The sequence below is a fragment of the Lepisma saccharinum genome, chromosome 20 (genome assembly GCF_977018435.1).
Source record: "Lepisma saccharinum chromosome 20, izLepSacc3.1, whole genome shotgun sequence".
NCBI lineage: Eukaryota > Metazoa > Arthropoda > Insecta > Zygentoma > Lepismatidae > Lepisma > Lepisma saccharinum.
The window spans coordinates 69,127,554-69,145,827 of NC_139248.1; the positions used below are offsets into that span (position 1 = coordinate 69,127,554).

At 38.7% G+C, this 18,274-nt stretch overlaps 1 protein-coding gene across 2 annotated transcripts in view; it reads right to left on the reverse strand.

The window, feature by feature from the left end:
* crok (crooked) overlaps positions 1–11,636 on the reverse strand; it is a 272,768-nt gene extending 261,132 nt beyond the window's left edge. For both annotated transcript variants that reach the window (XR_014443819.1, XM_083141582.1), the window contains exons 1-2: positions 11,466–11,636; positions 3,217–3,378 (exon numbers count right to left, since the gene is read on the reverse strand). Coding sequence is in view for 1 of the 2 variants with exons in the window: in XM_083141582.1 (XP_082997708.1) it covers positions 3,217–3,378; positions 11,466–11,529 (226 nt within the window). In the remaining variant the exon portion in view is untranslated. The remainder of the gene's footprint in view (positions 1–3,216; positions 3,379–11,465) is intronic.
* Positions 11,637–18,274: the final 6,638 nt, after the last annotated feature.

Here is an 18,274-nt window from a genome sequence, read left to right on the forward strand (position 1 = left end):
TTTCCACTCTGTGCAGTGGAAGTTTGCCGTTATGGCAGTAACCACCAACAACCATGAACCGGCGTGGAAAACTTTCAGCACATTCACGTACCCACTCAGATCGACCTCTTGCATCAAGTGGACGATAGTAGATGGCCCTTTTTTTACCACATCCCGACAGATACACCCATGCTTCATCCAGGGACACCACATACTTCCAGCGGTCCCCTGCCAGATGGCGTTCGTAGAGCTTCCGACTGTTGGTCTTCCTCTCCTGGGCATGTGAGGCACGCAACTTATAAACTTGAGCCTTGTGCTTCCGCTCAAGTTGTAAATCTTGGGCTATGATTCGATTCACAGTTGCAGGGAAACATTGCACTGCCTGTGCAATCACTCTTTGCGTTGCAGGGTTTTCACATCGCACCAAGGAGCTCACTTTCCGCACAACATCGGAGAAACACTTGGGCTTCCGATATGTCCGAGGCCCACTTTGACTGGTTCCAGCAACAGGTACGGTGCAAGCTTTATGGCGATTCAACACTGCATTGATGCCCTTCTTTGACACATGGAATGCTTTCATGTGGCACTGTTTAATTATCTGGCTATAACTATAACCAACGTCGGAAAGGGCACAGATGTACCCCTCTCAAAAGACTGGAATTGTTGGTGCCATATAAACACTCACTCACACACCAACCATTGTCTTTGAAAGTCAACACATAGTACTTTCGTCCTACTGGCTCTGGCTGCTCTGTGCTGTGCCTACGTGCTGCTCCCTGGTGATCGAATTCGTTACCATCAACGTGAAACAGCCTTCTGTATTACAAAGAAATACATTTAAGGGTAAAGCAATTGTTATACATTTGAGTCATTCCATATCAAATCAACACAGCTCACAACCTGACCAACTCCCGACAGTCGGTGGGCCTAGACTGGACAGGCATGCACAGTAACACGTAGTCGCTCGGAAACATTGCATTGTGTCGTATCTGCCTTCTAGCCACGAGGTGTTAGGCGTGTGTGTAACATTGCAAAAAATACGATTTATTTATCGTACAGAAAGTGTGTATCTGAGTAGCTGTAAGTTTCTGGGCAAACAAAATGCCACCCATTAACTCCAAACTTGGGTCAAAAATGCTTCACAGTCAATCTCACGAAGTAGTAAATAATATACATTCCTTTGCAAAACGTGAAGTGGCTTCTGGAGGTTTGATAATACCATTCAAAAAGGTACAAGAGAGAGTGGCAGCAGCAACTGGGGTGCCTGTGAGAACATTAAGAAACATAATTAAAGAAGGGAAACAGTGCGAGGAACAAGGCACCTCCTTTCGAATGCCTGGGAAAGTGTATCGTGTACTGAAACGATTCACCAAAATTGATGACTTCGAGAAATGTGTCATACGACGGACAATTAACAATTTCTACGTTGAGGACAAAATGGTGCCAACTGTCAAGAAACTGCTCTCAAAACTGCAAGACAACATACAGTTTAGAGGAGGTAGTACAAGTTTAAAAGGTATTATGGGATATAAGTGGAGGAAAACCAGAAATAAGAGAGCAATATTAGTGGAAAGGCATGATATTAGATCAATGCGTGTGTCATATTTACGTGCAATACAGAAATATAGGAGAAAGGCAGACCAATCATATACGAGGATGAAACCTATATCCACAACACAGAAACAAGATCTAAAAACTGGAGTGATGACAACACTTCAGGATTGTTGGCTCCCATTTCGAAAGGACAAAGACTGATAATTATTCATGCTGGCGGTCGTGCTGGGTTTGTGCCTGGTGCATTTCTGATGTTTAAATCCAACAGAACGACCAGCGATTACCATCATGAGATGAACGCTGCAAATTACAAAAAGTGGCTAACTGAAAAGTTAATTCCAAATTTGCCCCCAAAATCAGTTTTAGTTATTGATAACGCCCCATACCACAACGTGCAGTTAAACAAAGCCACTAAGAGTGCTAGCAATAAAATGTTATGCAAACCTGACTAACAGCTAATAATGTGCCATTTCATGACAAAATCTGAAGGTCGAACTTTACAGTCTTATAAACCATTGCATAAAGAATATGTAATAGCTAATCTACTAGCCATACTGTTCTCAGATTACAACCTTATTCACTATAAATAAATCCAATAGAACTCATTTGGGCCAATATTAAACTATGGGTATCCAGTAACAATACAACCTTTAAATTGGATGCTGTAATGTCACCTATTGATTTGAAATAATCAGTTTGTTTTTAAAAAGGCAGGGTGGTGTAATAGTTCAATGTTTCATTCCAAAATATATATACATATAAGGTACACTCAATAAATAACCAGAAAACTAGTATAAAAAATCTAAAATATGCCCATGAATGTTATAAGTTTGTTATTTTGTGGAGGCATCTGTAAGCTATTCATAGCTGGAACTCGCACGGGATGCTGGGAAACAGTTACACAATATGGCGGCACCCTTTTAGAAGAGCTCCAAGCTGGAGCAGTAAAGTGTCGTGAGATTTTTGTTGAGTGAAGGCGTGAAACCGATAGAAATTTATCGCTGCATGACAGTTCAGTACGGTGACAACTGTAGGAGTCGATCACAAGTGTACGAGTGGGCTGAGATGCTCAAACAGTGTTGAAGATTCTCCTCGTCAAGGTCGCTCTGTCACTGCAGCCACGGTAATTAGATGGGTAAAGCTGAACATACATTCTGAAATGAGTCATAATCTGCCAGTGTTGACGTCACTCGCCAGAGGAAGTGAATGAACCTGCCTGAATGTTTTCACCTAACGACGGACTGAGTCAAAAAACAAGAAGATGAAGATGAACATGGTAACGGTAGGAATCCAAGAATAGTTTTCGGTTTTGTGTTTTCCTTCTTGCAGTACGGGACTAATTATGTAATTAAACTTTCGTGATATGGGTGTGAATTGCAAAACTTTAATTTAGAATGTTCTTGTGCTTTAATGGTTAGTGTTCTGAACTGTTATGTGAATTGATATTATCATCTTTTCCGGCTTATCTATCTGCACGTGGTTTGTAAACTTACACATATAGGATAGGCACATGTGAACAAACAAGTGTCTAATTTCACATATTCGTGTTTGAAACCCAGCAAGCCCTAGAGTGTTAAATAGAGGCTCATGTTCCTGACACAAGGTGCAGCAGACTAACTTCGGGATAACTGGTATCCAAGAGGAGGACGTAGCACATGCAATAAAATATAAATTGGCACATACCTTTTTGTCTTACTTTCCTACATAATGTTGGTTTCACTCCTGGAAGATGCCTAAGTTCTGGTTCTTGAGAACAATCTGTGATGGGCAACGATGTGTTGTCAAATGGATCTGCACATTTGGGGTCTCCATCCGATCGGCATACCCAGCACTTTAGGGATAAGCCTACAAGGAAGCATTCTCGATAACTACGAGATCTATCCATCTGGTACATACGTAGTATATAGGTGTGAAGAAATTCACACGTCACTCAAAACAAAATTGAATGCACACACACACAAACACTTGACCACCAATAAAAAATGGGCTGTAACCTCAATGATAAGAATTTATGATATCATCCACCCTACCCTTACTTGCAAAGAAAAATGTTTTACTTACAAAAATCTTCTTACTTTTTTAATTTTGTGTACACTCCCGTTCAGACAAAGTGGCACATACTTAAACTTTCCAACCTTATAAAATGTGCCACTTCTATGGGGAAGCAAATGCTGAGGGGAAAAAAAAACAGTTCAAACTTTCAACATCAGATGGAAGGCAAGTGGGCCAGCACTAAGGTGCAGTATGTGTGTGTGGACAAGTATATAACAATTGTAAAATAGTTCCAATAAAAAAAATAATGATTTGAGCATGTAATGATGTAGACATTCAAAATAATTTTGGTTTGCCTACCTAGCTAGTTGCAGTCTAATAAACATAACTCATAGTCAAATAAGGTTTGTGAATAATTTATGCTCCTTTCTGTGAATTTTATAAATTCCATGAAAAATAGAAGTACATTACTGTAGATGATTGACAGAATCACACCATTATATTCACCAATATGTTAGAGTGTAAACTACCAGGATGGCATAAATGTCACCAAACTACTCTAAATAGGAAATTCAGAGATTTTTTTACATGCACACAACTCACTATATCTTATAGAGAATGAATGTCCTTTCATGTAGCTATTGCTGATGTTCACAACAGATTTGATGATTTGTCAAAGAGTGTGGAGATTCTTAATGACTAAGGTTAGCCTATAAAAAATACACGGGTAGACAAAACTAAAAATAATTCAGGTGCTTTTTTTTTTTAAGTATGGGCTATTAAAGCCATGAATCCAACTAAGATACGCTATGAAATGTGAGCTTAAAACAATTAATGCATTAATGAATACAAGATTGAATTAAAAGTAATTGGCCATCCTAAAGAAAACTCAACTGGTAACAGCATGAATAGCTATGCAATACATTCTAATACAGAGCATTCCCTGATATTCGCTACGAGACTCAGCGGCAAGTGGCCAGGCATCAGCGCTTGTCTTTCCCAGTGAACGGGGTCTGCGACAGTCGGCTATTAAAATTACAGTTTTCATATTGTGTAGTAACCTTGACTGCAGAAGGTGTTGAAAATGATGCCACTCTGCTGCAACACATTCCTGGCATCTCCAAAGGAAATTGGCATTTACACGTGCAAGTTCGTCTACTGTAATTCTTCCGATTTCTCATACAATACTCTCTTTTAACTCATGGATGGTGTGCAGATTGTCTTTGTATACTTTATTTTTTAGATTTCACCATTTTTCTTTCCACTTTTATTCAGAACTGACCCTGTTACTCTAAACTTTTTTACTAGGTTTAATATAGTGGTCCTATGTGGAAGGATAACATCAGGAAATTTCGTTGCAAAACATCGTCGCACTACTCCACAATTCCTCTTTCCGAAGTAACACTCGACAAGATAAATCCTTTGTTGTAATGTAAACTTTTGTGGTGCCATATTAAGCAACAATCTTTAACACACGGACACGACACAACACAACTTCCGAGGGAGGATTATACTGGCGTCAGTCCGCAACGTCAACAGAAAGGGAAAGAAAGCGAAGGCAGGGAGAGCAAAAAAAAACAGACTGTAGCGTGCGACTGTCGCGGACCCATTCACCGGGAAAGACAAGCGCTGACGCCGGGCCGCTTGCCGCCGAGTCTCGTAGCGAATGTTCTGTATATGGCAGACTCTACCATATCGCTGCAGATTTTAAAATTCGGCTAGCAACAGTGTAAAATTTATAATGGCATGTTTATTATTCTGATTTAATGATACACATGATACAGAAAACACACACAAACATGACAAAACATATACAGTACAGCATCCATTATCCGAACACTGATCAACCAAAAGCATTCCAGTCGGCAAATTCAAATGTACAAGGTAGAATCAAAAAGTAAGGTAACAAGTTTTTTTCCACAGAAACCTTTATGTCGTGGTTGCCTAAACTGTGACAGGGTATACATGACACTGCACACTAACATTCCACATAGTCACCATATTTGTCTAAGCACGTGTTCCAGTGGGTGACCAATGCATCAATGCCACGAGTGAAGAAATCAGTGTCAAGGCTGTCCAACCAGGTTTTCACTGCATCCTGTGCCTCTTGCACTGTGTTGAAGCGTCGTCCTCGAAGATGCTTCTTCATTGGTCCGAACAGATGGAAATCGCTGGGTGCAAGATCAAGGCTGTATCCGGGGTGTTCCAAAACCTCCCAGTGGAAACGTGTGACATGGTCACGGGTGAGCTGCGCTGTGTGTGGTCGAGCGTTGTCGTGTAACAACAATACACCCTCCCTGAGTGCTCCAGGTTGTTTCCGACGTATGGCCTCTCTCAATCTGTCCAATTAGGTCACAGCATTGACAGTGGTACCACGTGGAAGGAATTCCAGGTGAATCACACCAAGGTGGTCCCAAAAGATCGTGGCCATTGTGTTCCTTGCACATGTTACTGTTTTAAACTTTTTGGATGGGGGCGATCATGGATGTTTCCACATCATGGAGGAACGTTTGGATTCCGGTGTCCACAATGGCACAGGTGTCTCATCACCCGCAATGATGCGATACAGAAATGACGATCCTTCTTGTTGATAACGGATCAGGTGGTTCAGACTCATGCCCATTCGTCTGCCTTTGTCATAATCAGTGAGATTTCTTGGTACCCAATGTGCACACACTTTGCGGTAGCCAAGCGTGTTGTGCACAGAACCATATGAAATGTTCAGTGCATCTGCAATGTGTGACAGTGTGATTCGCCTATCCTCCCTAATCATTCCCTCCACCTGACAAATGTTCTGGTCGGTAGCTGAAGTTGACGGTCTGCCACTTCGCTGATCATCATTAATGTCAGTCCTACCATTTTCAAACTCCTTACACCAACACCACACTTGTTTCCTGGATAACACGTTGTTTCCATACACCTCCACAAGTTCCCGATGGATCTCGGCTGGTTTCTTCCCCTTCGCATGCAAAAACCTGATCACACTTCGCACTTCCACATTTGACCATGTTTCCAGTAACCCTGCCATCTTCGAACTGCGATTCTCTGCAACTGTGTCACCGTGTTGCTCTCTAGCGGTCACCAGGGATACTATCCATCAATACCTACAACACACACAAAAAAAACAGTTACTAGCATATCGTTGTACATTTTCAAGACACTTGTTACCTTACTTTTTGATTCTACCTTGTAGTTCCGCTAGTGTTGTGGCGCTGCAGCGCTTTCCTCCTCCCTGCCAACCGGCATACGTGACCAACCTCACGTCATCAGTGGCATCTGAGCCTTCGCTTGTGACAGATCATGCTGTAGTTGTTATACTGTTCGCAATGGCGACTAAACGTAAACACGTTGTTCTCAGTGTTTCCGATAAACTGAAAATAATAGACCAGTTGAAGAATGGTGCTAGTGGATCAAGCTTAGCTCGGGAATATGAGTTGGAAATGCCACTGGTACAACTTGTATCGTAAATGATCGGTTATCCGAACACCCCCAGTTCCGCATTGTTTCGGATAATATGCTCTACTGTATTATACTCGTTATTTCTTCTTTAAAAAAAGTAATGGAAATTTCCTTAACTGAACTTTAATAATTGAAAAGAAAATCAGAGCTGGGTTTAAAAATTCAGGCATCAGGCAAAAATCTTCAGGTGACTGTATTTTCTAGCCCTGAAAAGATATATTTCTTTCTTGTGTTGGCTGTTAGGTTATTCAATTCTAGGGCTCCTTTCCAAAAAAATAAATAATAATAATTGTGAGAAATGTCTATGGTAAGCAACTCATGTCGTGATGTTCAGTGATTCTGTATCTAAAAGTTATTACTACTTTCATCCCAAAATAGGAATTGTAACCTTACACTGGTCTCCATTCTAACATTCCCTGAAATTGAGAGCAATGTATGCACTCGAAAATTTGGAAGCTAACTCAAATTTAACCTGGCTGATAAACCGAGAACAGCTGCTTGTACTTTCATTCCACTTGCGCAAGATTTAAATCCAGGGTGAGTGACTTAACTGAATTACTAACTAACTAACTCTCTAGCCTTCTTAAGCCCAAAGGTTTATGGCTGCAGCAACACAAGCCTTTCATCTGTCCCTATCCTGGGAAATATCAATGCAATCTTTTCCATCCTTACACATTTCCTTTAGGTCCATCTCAACCTTATCCCTCCATCTTCGTCTTGGCCTTCCTACAGGTCTCTTACCATCAGGTTTTCCACCCTTTAGGTCCATCTCAACGTTATCCCTTCATCTTCATCTTGGCCTTCCTACAGGTCTCTTACCATCAGGTTTTCCGCCAATAACAATTAGTGAAACAATGTGAAAAAAGTTTCAAAAAATATAAATTTTTATGTTCAGTAGTGAGAAAAATGTTACACTTCTCAGTACATTTTAAAGCCTATAGACCAGTAAGTACAGTTACATTGCTGAACTATTTTAACTTTTTTTCTTGCTTTAGAAACAATGGTAATCGTTCCAAAAGTGTTTTAAAGTAATGATTGTGCAATTAAGTCAGAATCCTCCAAGAAACTAATTAGCACAGTTAAAAGCCTCACTAAGTATTATTTACTTGTGAAATTACAGGGTGGCTACTCTAAGACCTTGATAAAATTCAAGTATAATTCATGGTTTTAATGCGAACTTTCCACAAATTCAAGGGCACAAACAGATGTTTTCTTTACTTCACCTCTCACCACCCACACACATACACATAAACAATATAAAGGGTCTGTGCAATTCCAATTTATCCAAAAATTCAAATTTAATTAAACAGTACATATATTTAAAATATTTAATTGAAGGTGCAGATTTTACGTTTCCCATTTCACATACGCAAAATCGAAATACATCTACAAACACAAGTAACAAATGTTACGGGATATATTAATCTGCGACAAATTGTTAAGAATTTTGAACTCAAATTTACCTTATAAACTTCAAGATATCACATCTTGAAATAATTTTCCGTCCATCCTCAATAAAAATAAAGCCTTAACTGTGAAAAACTTGCCTCAGGGCATTAATAAATATGTATAAATTCAATGGGATTTGGTCGGATTAAGAAAAGTTACAATTTTACCCGTATACGGAGAAAAATTCACGTAGAATTCATGCATAATTCAAGGAGGTAACAATTTATGCATAATTCCCGGTGAATACCCACCCTGAATTATGATTTGAAAAGTAGCTTATGCAAGCATCCCTTGTTCCCAAGGACCATTCTTAGTTCACAGCCATGTCAGATGCAGAGTACTGTTGGATTTTCACGTGAGGCTCAAACGGGGCTTCATGATTGAGACCAACTCTCCGTGATCAGAGGTTGGAAGCACTTAGGGGCATTATTTTAATGCTAGCAGCTCTAAACTTGACCTGGCTAAACACCTTCGCCAATACTTATCTGGTAAGATCTGTTCTCACAGAACATCGGTCGAACATGATATCCACAAGAAACCCACTCTATAAATCCCCACACATAAAACCCTATTAAATATTAAGTATCCCCGAAACGTCTAAAATTCCTTTATTTTCTTCTTTTTCACATTGGTACTTACGTATTCTACATTCCTAAGGATTCTTGAAGGTGACATTTTTTTTTTTTTCATGCAAATAATCTCAATTTTCGACATATCGAGTAATTCTTGTTTGTTTGTTTTCGCTTGCGTTACACGCAATATGAAGGAGAAATCTTGACTAGCGTTGTCGATGATCAGTGGTTATGCAGTGTTGCAACCCTCTTCATCGAAAAATACCTACTTTCGTGTTACTGATTTTGTATTTTTTTCCAGGTTCGAAAACCCCATGAACCATGCACGGATAGCCCACGAACCATTCACTGATAGCCTCACGAAACATTCATAAATAGCCCCATGAACCATGCACGGCAAGGTTAGGTTAGGTTAGGTAAACAGTTAAAATTGTCATCCTCAAAATGGTCATGTTCTTGCAAATAAAATGCATGTTTGGAAACACTGACCGGTTGTTACATCATCAAGCACATGCAAAATTTGGTTCATTTAGTAGAAGGACATAAATGGAACAGGTCTCTTGCATCGGAGAGACATTAATTCAGCGAGGTGAAAAAACACTTCCGAGAACTTCGTAGAGTATACAGAAACTCTTTTCGGTAAGTACTTTCTCCTGTAAAATTGAAGAAATGTGTTTCGGGGATACTTAAATTTTATCAAAACCCTTACCTATAACAAGATCACTTCTATTCTATCCTATTCTTCGCACCACACAGTAGACACCATTTAACATAGTAGGGGCATTCCAGCATTATGTGTGAGACATACAGACATAAAATGTGAGGTTCAAGGCATGCAATTACATTAAAATATTCATAATGAACTGATTTCAAATAACTAAGAAGTACTTTGTGGTGTCTGCTAACTAATGAAAAAACTTGAGTATGATGCCAGCCTGAATGCATGAAAAGCATTATAGGAAAATATGTTACATGTGTGATGCTTTAAAAATGTAGTAAAATTTGACTTCATTTGTCTGTGAACCATACAGGCTACAGATGCTAATAATTTTTGTTGGTGAAACATGCAAATGATATGCATTCACAAACATTTAAACCTTAACACAATTAAAAACCACAATAATTTTCAGATTGATTCAGTTTGTTATTTGCATGGAATAGGACCGACCACTCCAGGTTCACATATGGATGCAAAATATTATCGAAGGTGGTGAAGCTAGCTTTTGAGCTAGTTTCACCAGATTTTAAAAGGGCATGATCTACAGACTGGCCTGTCATGCTACATGGATGTGTGTATTCTTTATTTGTTGACGTGTATGAAGCTTACGTCAGTGTGTATTTATTTTTGTGCAGGACTAGTACTTTTTTTTCTGCATGCCATGGAGTTGAAAAATACAGCAAGGTGTTCTGATACGGACAGGTGCTGCTAACATGTCACATGACGTAAGTATGAAGATGTATTTTGTTCCTAAATGCTCTTGTTAGTTTAGGCAAGACAGCTGTAGGGCTATTAGCATCAAAATTGCTTCTGTAAATACTTCCCAACACCTGATTTCTGGTCTCCAGTACTTTCTGCTATTCTCACTATCTGGTGCCATTTTACATTTAAATTAACTTCTTAGCAGTACGTTCAGCAACACTGCCAATGAATATAATAAGAGTGTGTGTTATGGTGTGATTCAGGTAAGTGCTTTTGATGTTCAAAATAGCCACATACGCAGTTCTCAGTACCTGAGAAAAGCAACGACCTACATGTTGTTCTCACCACCTGGTGTAAATAGTCACGGCCAAATATTATACGGTTATTTTAAGTGGTTCTTCTTTTATTTCTCTTGCATTGTTTCACCCTGTTCCTCAGAACTTTCTCAAGCCAACATAACAACACACACAAATGTAAAGTTTCGTGTTGTGTGTGTGGTTATCTTCGCATGCCATGATTAGATTGGAATTAAACAATCAGAACTTAGGCCGAAACGATAAATCTCTACGAAAAAAAAAATTAAAAGTCACGGTGGGGGAGGGGAAGAGGCTTGTCTGTTGCACATCTCCAATGATACGTCGGTGTCCAATGATGGTTTTATTCAAGCCAAAAAAGTTAATCAGAATATTAGTACAGTGAATTGATCTGCTAAATGCACTGTATATTTCTCCATATTGTCTGTAATTGTGGATTATTCACTGAGATACTTCTCACCAAAAACTTATGAAAATTATACGAAATACAAGGGTACATTCCATCAACCTACATGCTGTATAAACAATTAAAAATTCGCATAATCATGATCAGTATTTTTACGGGGGGAAATATACTTACAGCATAACCAGTACAGTTTACCCTCATAGAGCGAAGTAATAATATAACTAGATGAGCAGTGTGAACACCCAAAGATAAATAAGTATCAGGTCAACTACACAAAGTAAACAACATTGAATTTAGTCTTGCTTTCCATGGATTCTTACCTCGTTCCACAGCTATTACGAATAAAATTATAACCACTGGAAGAGACCACAGTCGTATATTCATTTTGGGTGAAGTTAAATTACAGTACCATGATAAATAACACAAGAACTTCAGGAATTTCAAACAATTCTCACGGTCACGTGACAGACACACCTCATCGTTGTCGTCGAACCCCGTCAAATTGATGAGACTGCCGCTGTACGTCGCTGTCTATCAAATTAAAATGGCCACAACCGCATTTGCTCTTTAGCCACAATTTGGAAGTGACATAATTTTCACCTCGTAGACGGAAATCATACTGTCACGCAGTGGCACACGCAAATTTTTTGAAGGATACATGACTCCCTAAACCCATTGATCAGAATTATACTCCTTTTACTAAGGGCGGATTAAAAGGAGGGGCAGAAGGGGCGATCGCTATTCTTGAAGCATACGAGTGGGCAAAGAGTAAACAGAATGTCTCTGTGGAGGGTGTCGTGAACTCGTTGATGACTTCCGCTGAGTTTGCACAGTTTGGGATTGAAATGAAACACAGTGGCAAAATATAAGGAGTAGCAACCACAACGCCCCTAGAGGGCCTTGAAGGGGTGCTGGTGGGCGACAGCCTATAAAATATGTTCTTACAAAGAGGCAGAAATCATCACTTGATACAGTACTGGTCAGACTGTAGGTAGGGATAGGGAAATACTTTCCAGCGTAAAATGTGGTTCTAAAAAGAGTGCTTTTAGGTTCCTAAAATAGGCTCTAAAAATCCTAAAATAGGTTCTAAAAATTCTTAAATTAGGCTAAAAAATCCTGAAGTAGGTTCCAAAAAATGTAAAATGGTTCAAAATTCATTAATAATACTGATTAGGTACAACCGTTAAAAACAAAATTTTTGAATCGCACAGACCCTTTATATTGTACGGTTTATCACGACACCGGGTTTGAATCCCGGCCTGGTCATGGGTGTTGTTTGTTTGTGTCCCTTCATCAATTTCATCATGTCATCACTTAATCTCATCGTCCCAATTAGCCAAATGTGGCAGAAAATCGACACTAAATAACATAAAATCAAATCAAATTATTATTGTCCTATTCATATTAACAGATGCTAAAAGTGTTTTGTAGTGTGCAATCTTCATATAAAAAGTTATATAAGACATCAGCATTGCTACTTTACGTAATAAGATTGTATGGTAAGTTAACTACAGAGGGAAGGACAATTCATTTTGCATATACACCAGAACATTCAGGGTTCCATTATTCGCGATTAAAATTAACCGATATGCCATCTGGTGGGATTTCCAGGAAGTACTCTAAGTAGGATACGTTGTGTTGAAGTCGTTTAAAGCATGGGGAATATGCGAGAGAGTAAGGTCTACTGTTCAGGTTTTTTTTTGCTCTAAATCGTTTTATGAGTCAGAACAAATTAAAAGTTTTCATGCGTTTCCACCCCGTGGAATCAAGAAAATGAAATTTGTTAATAAATCAGCGAAAACGTAATTGACAGAAGATTTGTGGGGGGGATATAACACTGTAATCCGGCAAGGAAATTACGAAGAATGCACGAGTCTGCTTACTTTATTTTTCGAGAGATAAATATATATTACCATGAAAGTTAAGTTTTAAATTGTACTTTATAAATAAAGCTTTTTTTCGTAAAATCATGAAGCGTCTTACCCAATGCGTCCATGTATTACCGGTATTACGTATGTGCGAAATTTGGAACAGGTGCAAGTCGATTAAGAGAGAAAATGAAAATAGTTTCAGAATGAATTAATGTCAAATGTAACCAAAAGAAAAGTGGACCTGCTAATGTCAATATTTCATTCAGTACGATGTCCTTTTTCAGTGAGTAGCCTGGTCATGAAATCGTGAATATTATTATTAAACCAGTCTTTCTCTTTCGAGAAAGAACTGCAACGATATGTTCGCAATTTTCTCCTGTCCCAGCTTTTCAAGTACAGGCTAATTTCAATTCCTTTATTTTCAAATAATTTCCGAGAACCCCAGTTACAACATGACGTGCAGATGATACAGCACTGCTTTGGACAACCAGTGCGTATACATAGTTTCGTCTGCATTTTCGGTGTTATTTTTGCATATCATAATTAAATGCTTCGTTCTCAGTACAGCTTCACGTTTGTTAGAGTACCTGGAATTCACATCGCATTCGCAATAATTAAAATTAATGCGTAATTTAAACGTTTTCTACCATACCAGTCATGACAACACGCTGCTACTTTGTACTACTGATGAATGTAAACAAAGATTTATCCTACTTAGAGCGGCCATATTGGAAGCGATACTAGCGCTCAGGTGGTAATTTTAATCGCGAATAATGAACTGGCAGATAAAAGTGCTAAAGAAGCAAGAATTATGGATCACAGAACGAATATATTATTATCATATACAGATATGTTACCAAGAGTTAAAAACAAAATTCAACAAGATTGGGAGATATTGGTTAAACAAAAATTTACATATATGGGTCATTCATATAAAATTGTACTAAATTTAAACAATAAGACTCAGTGGTTTTATACATTTAATATACCCAGAAAGTTTTTAGTTTTAATACTAAGATTGAGATCAGGTCACATACGTTTAAATCACCCGGCTGGTCAAGTGCAACAAGTGCAGATGTTTTCACCTAATTTTGAAATTAATATTGACATTTTTCATTTGCTTGTTAAATTAAACTATTTCCCAGCAGAACACACACGATAATACTCAAATAATACGCCGCTCGGCGCTACGCACGTGAAGAGTTCGTCGTAGCATAAACAAACCAAGAGCAGACGCCGCCAGGTTTGCGGAAGACTTTAGCCGGTTGTCATGGCAACGGTGACGTCACCTAGCGTTGGAATTGAACGGGTGTCGCCATCTAGGTGCAGCAGTTCTCTCGTCGACAGAAAACATTGCATCCAGTGGTTGTGGCAAAATCGTTGCGTTCTCGCGAGATCTTGTTCCGCGTGTGTGCTTCGCGTTTCCTATCGTGTGTTGTGTTCATGTGTTGAGCTGTGGTTTGTGCAATGAACCCAGTAAATGACTTAGTGTGTAATTTGTTGCAGACACCATTTTCCAAATGGACGGATGAAGACAAAAAAAAGACGCTTTAGATTGTGGGGGTCCACTGACACTTACTATATTTTTTTCATTGCCTATAAATGTACTTCTTCACCTGTTATTTTAGGCACGAGCCGCTACTGCCATTTATATAAAATTAATTTAGTAAATTAACCTATGTGCAAGTGCAATCTAGATCAGGAAGATGCTCATCATGTTATATTTCAATGTCCACTTTATACCACTCAAAGGGAGATGTTATTCAAGAATCTAATATAAAAAGGAATACCTCTTCCAACTTCTTTATCCTGTTTAATATCGTCACCAGATGTAACAATTGTATTTATCATTTGTAGATTTTTTCATGATATTAATAAAGACATATGAAAACTGTAAATATTCAAAATGTGTAACTTGATATAGTCACCAGATATAACAATTGTATTTATTATCAATTTTAGATTTGTATGATAATGATGTAGATAAATTATGTATAAGAAAACTGTATATATTCAAAATTTGTAATTCGTGTAACAGTGTCATGCATGACATATTTTTAGGACACTTGGTGTAGAGCTGGTATAACAGCTAAAACCAATAAAGTATGAATGAATGAATGTCCTATTAACAATGGCATGAAACTATTTAGGAATAACGACCCCATTCCAAAGCACGTTTTCGAAATGAATCTATCTTTCACATTTAGCGTGGCGTATATAACAAAGGTTTACAACCGATAAGGTCCCACACACCCACAAAATAAAAATGGAGTGCTGTGTCGAACTTGCACTCCATGCATTGAGCATGGATCCTTAAATAAAATTGGCCACAACCTTTCTATGGTTATTATTTTGGAGAGAAAAATTGTAACTACGGAAAACTTGTTTTAACTAAATCTCGCAATTTAGGAATATAACATCCCCCCCCCCCCAATTGTGTGTCTAGATCTACGTATGTTTTACATCGAGCTTTACCAGACACTTTTATTTGGAAAAGGGCATCCATACCTACATCATCATCGATTCATAATCCAAGCATAGTGGCACCGTATTCAACAGCACATCACGCCCTGACATTTTCGCTGAAGACGCCATGTGATTTTCAATTGTAATCAGCTGGAACGTCGCTACTTCTCAACTCTGCATCCAGGAAACGCCATAAAACTCTGTGACGTAGCAGTTCTTCATTTGCTACTATGTTGAGCGTTTCTGAAGGCACCCATTTTCATCGTATCATCACTATTCCGAGACGCGATTAACAAAAAGTAGCAGGAAAGCGACGATAAGTAACAAAACTAAATGAAATCCATTCTTCTCATTGGGATGGCTGAGACCTATATTATTTTACGATTTGAAGCTTAACCTCATTCGAAAGCCGAGTAAATTGTTTCGTCAACATTTCCTTTATTATGTCACTCATTGTAGTTCTTTACACGACACAGTCATATCATTAAAAAAATATGTATATTTCAATTATTCACTCATCACTACACACGACCTGCCTCTAAATAAAGTCCTCGAAGCAAGGAAGGAACTCGATTTCTACTGAACTGGCTCCGGTCCCCGGTTAGGATCGAATCACACGGAACTGGATTTCCAGTACGAACGCCCTAGTTGGCGCTGGACTGGCTACCCATTTGCTAGTTTTCGCCTCACACGATACTTGTTACACCGTACTCGTCGATAGACTTTTGTTCCCATAAGGCATTGAGCAGAGCAGACAATCTCTGTATAGATGGACGGGCAATTTGAAAATGTTGTAGGAGAATTACTGCTTTGTGCTTTTATTAAAAATTCAAAAAGAAAAGTATAAACTAGAAATTGGTTCGAAAAAATATGGTAATCAATGCGTACAGGGTACCGAAAAAGTACTTTGATGAATACGGGTATCCATATTCATACATGAGATTTGCAGGATTCATTTAAAACAGTGGTTTCCAACTTCAAAAGGTCCGAGGGCCAAAATTATATCCAGCAGTTGATTGGCGGGCCGCATTTTCTTTCTTTTTGGGGGGATTAAAAATTACAAAAATTGTAAGTACTGAACCGAAAATGTAGAACTTTCGCATGATCTAAATTTCTAAAATGAGGCAATAAAAACAATGGATTCACAAATCAAAATTGTATAATTAGAATTTATTTCACAAAAACCCAATACTTATGGATGAATTGAAAGAAATGAAAAACACACCATACAAATAAGAATCCTTCATAGTAAGTGTTCAATGTGAAAATTGAGGCCGATCTGCTTCTTTTATTAAAGTTGGAATGTCCACTTGAATTTCTGTATTTGAAAGTCTCAGAAGGTGAAGCAGTGAAGAATCTGCCAGTCGGCTTCTGTAGCGGTTATTGATGAACTTCATTGAAGAAAAAACATTTTCATACGTGTATGTGCTGCCGAACATCGACGTCATTCTTTGCCCAAAACTACGTACGTTTGGAAAGCGTTCCTTTCAAAGGTATTTGAAAAACTCTGGCCCCTTTTCTTGCCTAGTTTGAAGGAACACATCGCCTTGCAAATCACACAATTCAAGTTGGAGAGAAAAGCTTCTTGTTCTTCGATGTTAACGCCAAGAGGATTGCTAAATAGCTGGATGCTGCTTTTAAGTTCTTCAAAATCTTTAAATCTGGTCTCACACTCATCCATTATTTCTTTAATATTTACACTGAATTCAGAAAAGTCCAGTGTTTCTTCATCTCCTGCTAGCCGCCGACAGCTTGGAAAATGGACCAGGTTATTCCTCTCCAAAGTAACGTTGAAAATCTTCAGTTTATTACGAAACCCATTTATGTTTCCCATTAAATCTGACACCAGCTGGTTTCTTTCCTGCAGATTCAAGTTCAGTTCGTTCAGATGATCTGTTAGAAACGCCAGTTGTTTAAGGAAATTCATAAATAGAACGTATTCGAATAAAAATACATAAAATTAATGTATTTTGGAAACTGGCTTCGCGGGCCGCCAGTTGGAAACCCCTGATTTTAGAAACAAAAAAAATGTAATGTAATAATAAGGATTTTCATTTTCAGCTAATGACATTTGTCACGAATGCATTGCACGTAATCTTTTTTTTTCCTTTTTGATAAACCGACAAAAACAACACAGACCAAAAACTTTTATTTGCAAACTCACTGATTTTCTTCACATGGCGAAACTTTGCTCTGATTGGCTGTTCAACAGAATCCAGTCGAGGAAAGCCAGTACCAATTAGAAAATGTCATATTCCTCCAAACCAGTCAAGCAGCCAGCCAGGCAGCTATCACATCCGCGCAGGTAGCCAGTTTCAGCGCCAACTAACTGGAAATCCAGTTCCGTGTGATTCGGACTTTAGCTAGGTCTCCCCCAAGTTCAAAACAGAAATTCCTCATCACCCTTGTAACGCATCTATTGTGGTTGGTTGAAGAGGCCAACCGCATCTCACGTCTCCATTATGTTCAATGGAACATTGTTGATCTTGTCCTAGAAGACAATTTCCGTCACATTCCATCCTTTCCCCCATTTCTGCAATAGTTTGGTTTCAAAATTTCACGTTCCTAGGAAAATTCCATGCCGGTTAGCAAGTTTTGCATTACAATTGTTGGCAGCACCGTGAGGTTCTAGCTGAAGGTCTTCCAGCGAACTGTCCCCGCCTCCTCAATCCTCTTGAGTGAGCAGGCTGGGCGCTGTGAAATGGGAAGAATCTTCGGCGGAAGTCTGAAGATAGTTTAAAGTAAAGCCACCCATAAACTATCTTTTTTTTTTCACCCGCGGTCGTTAGTTA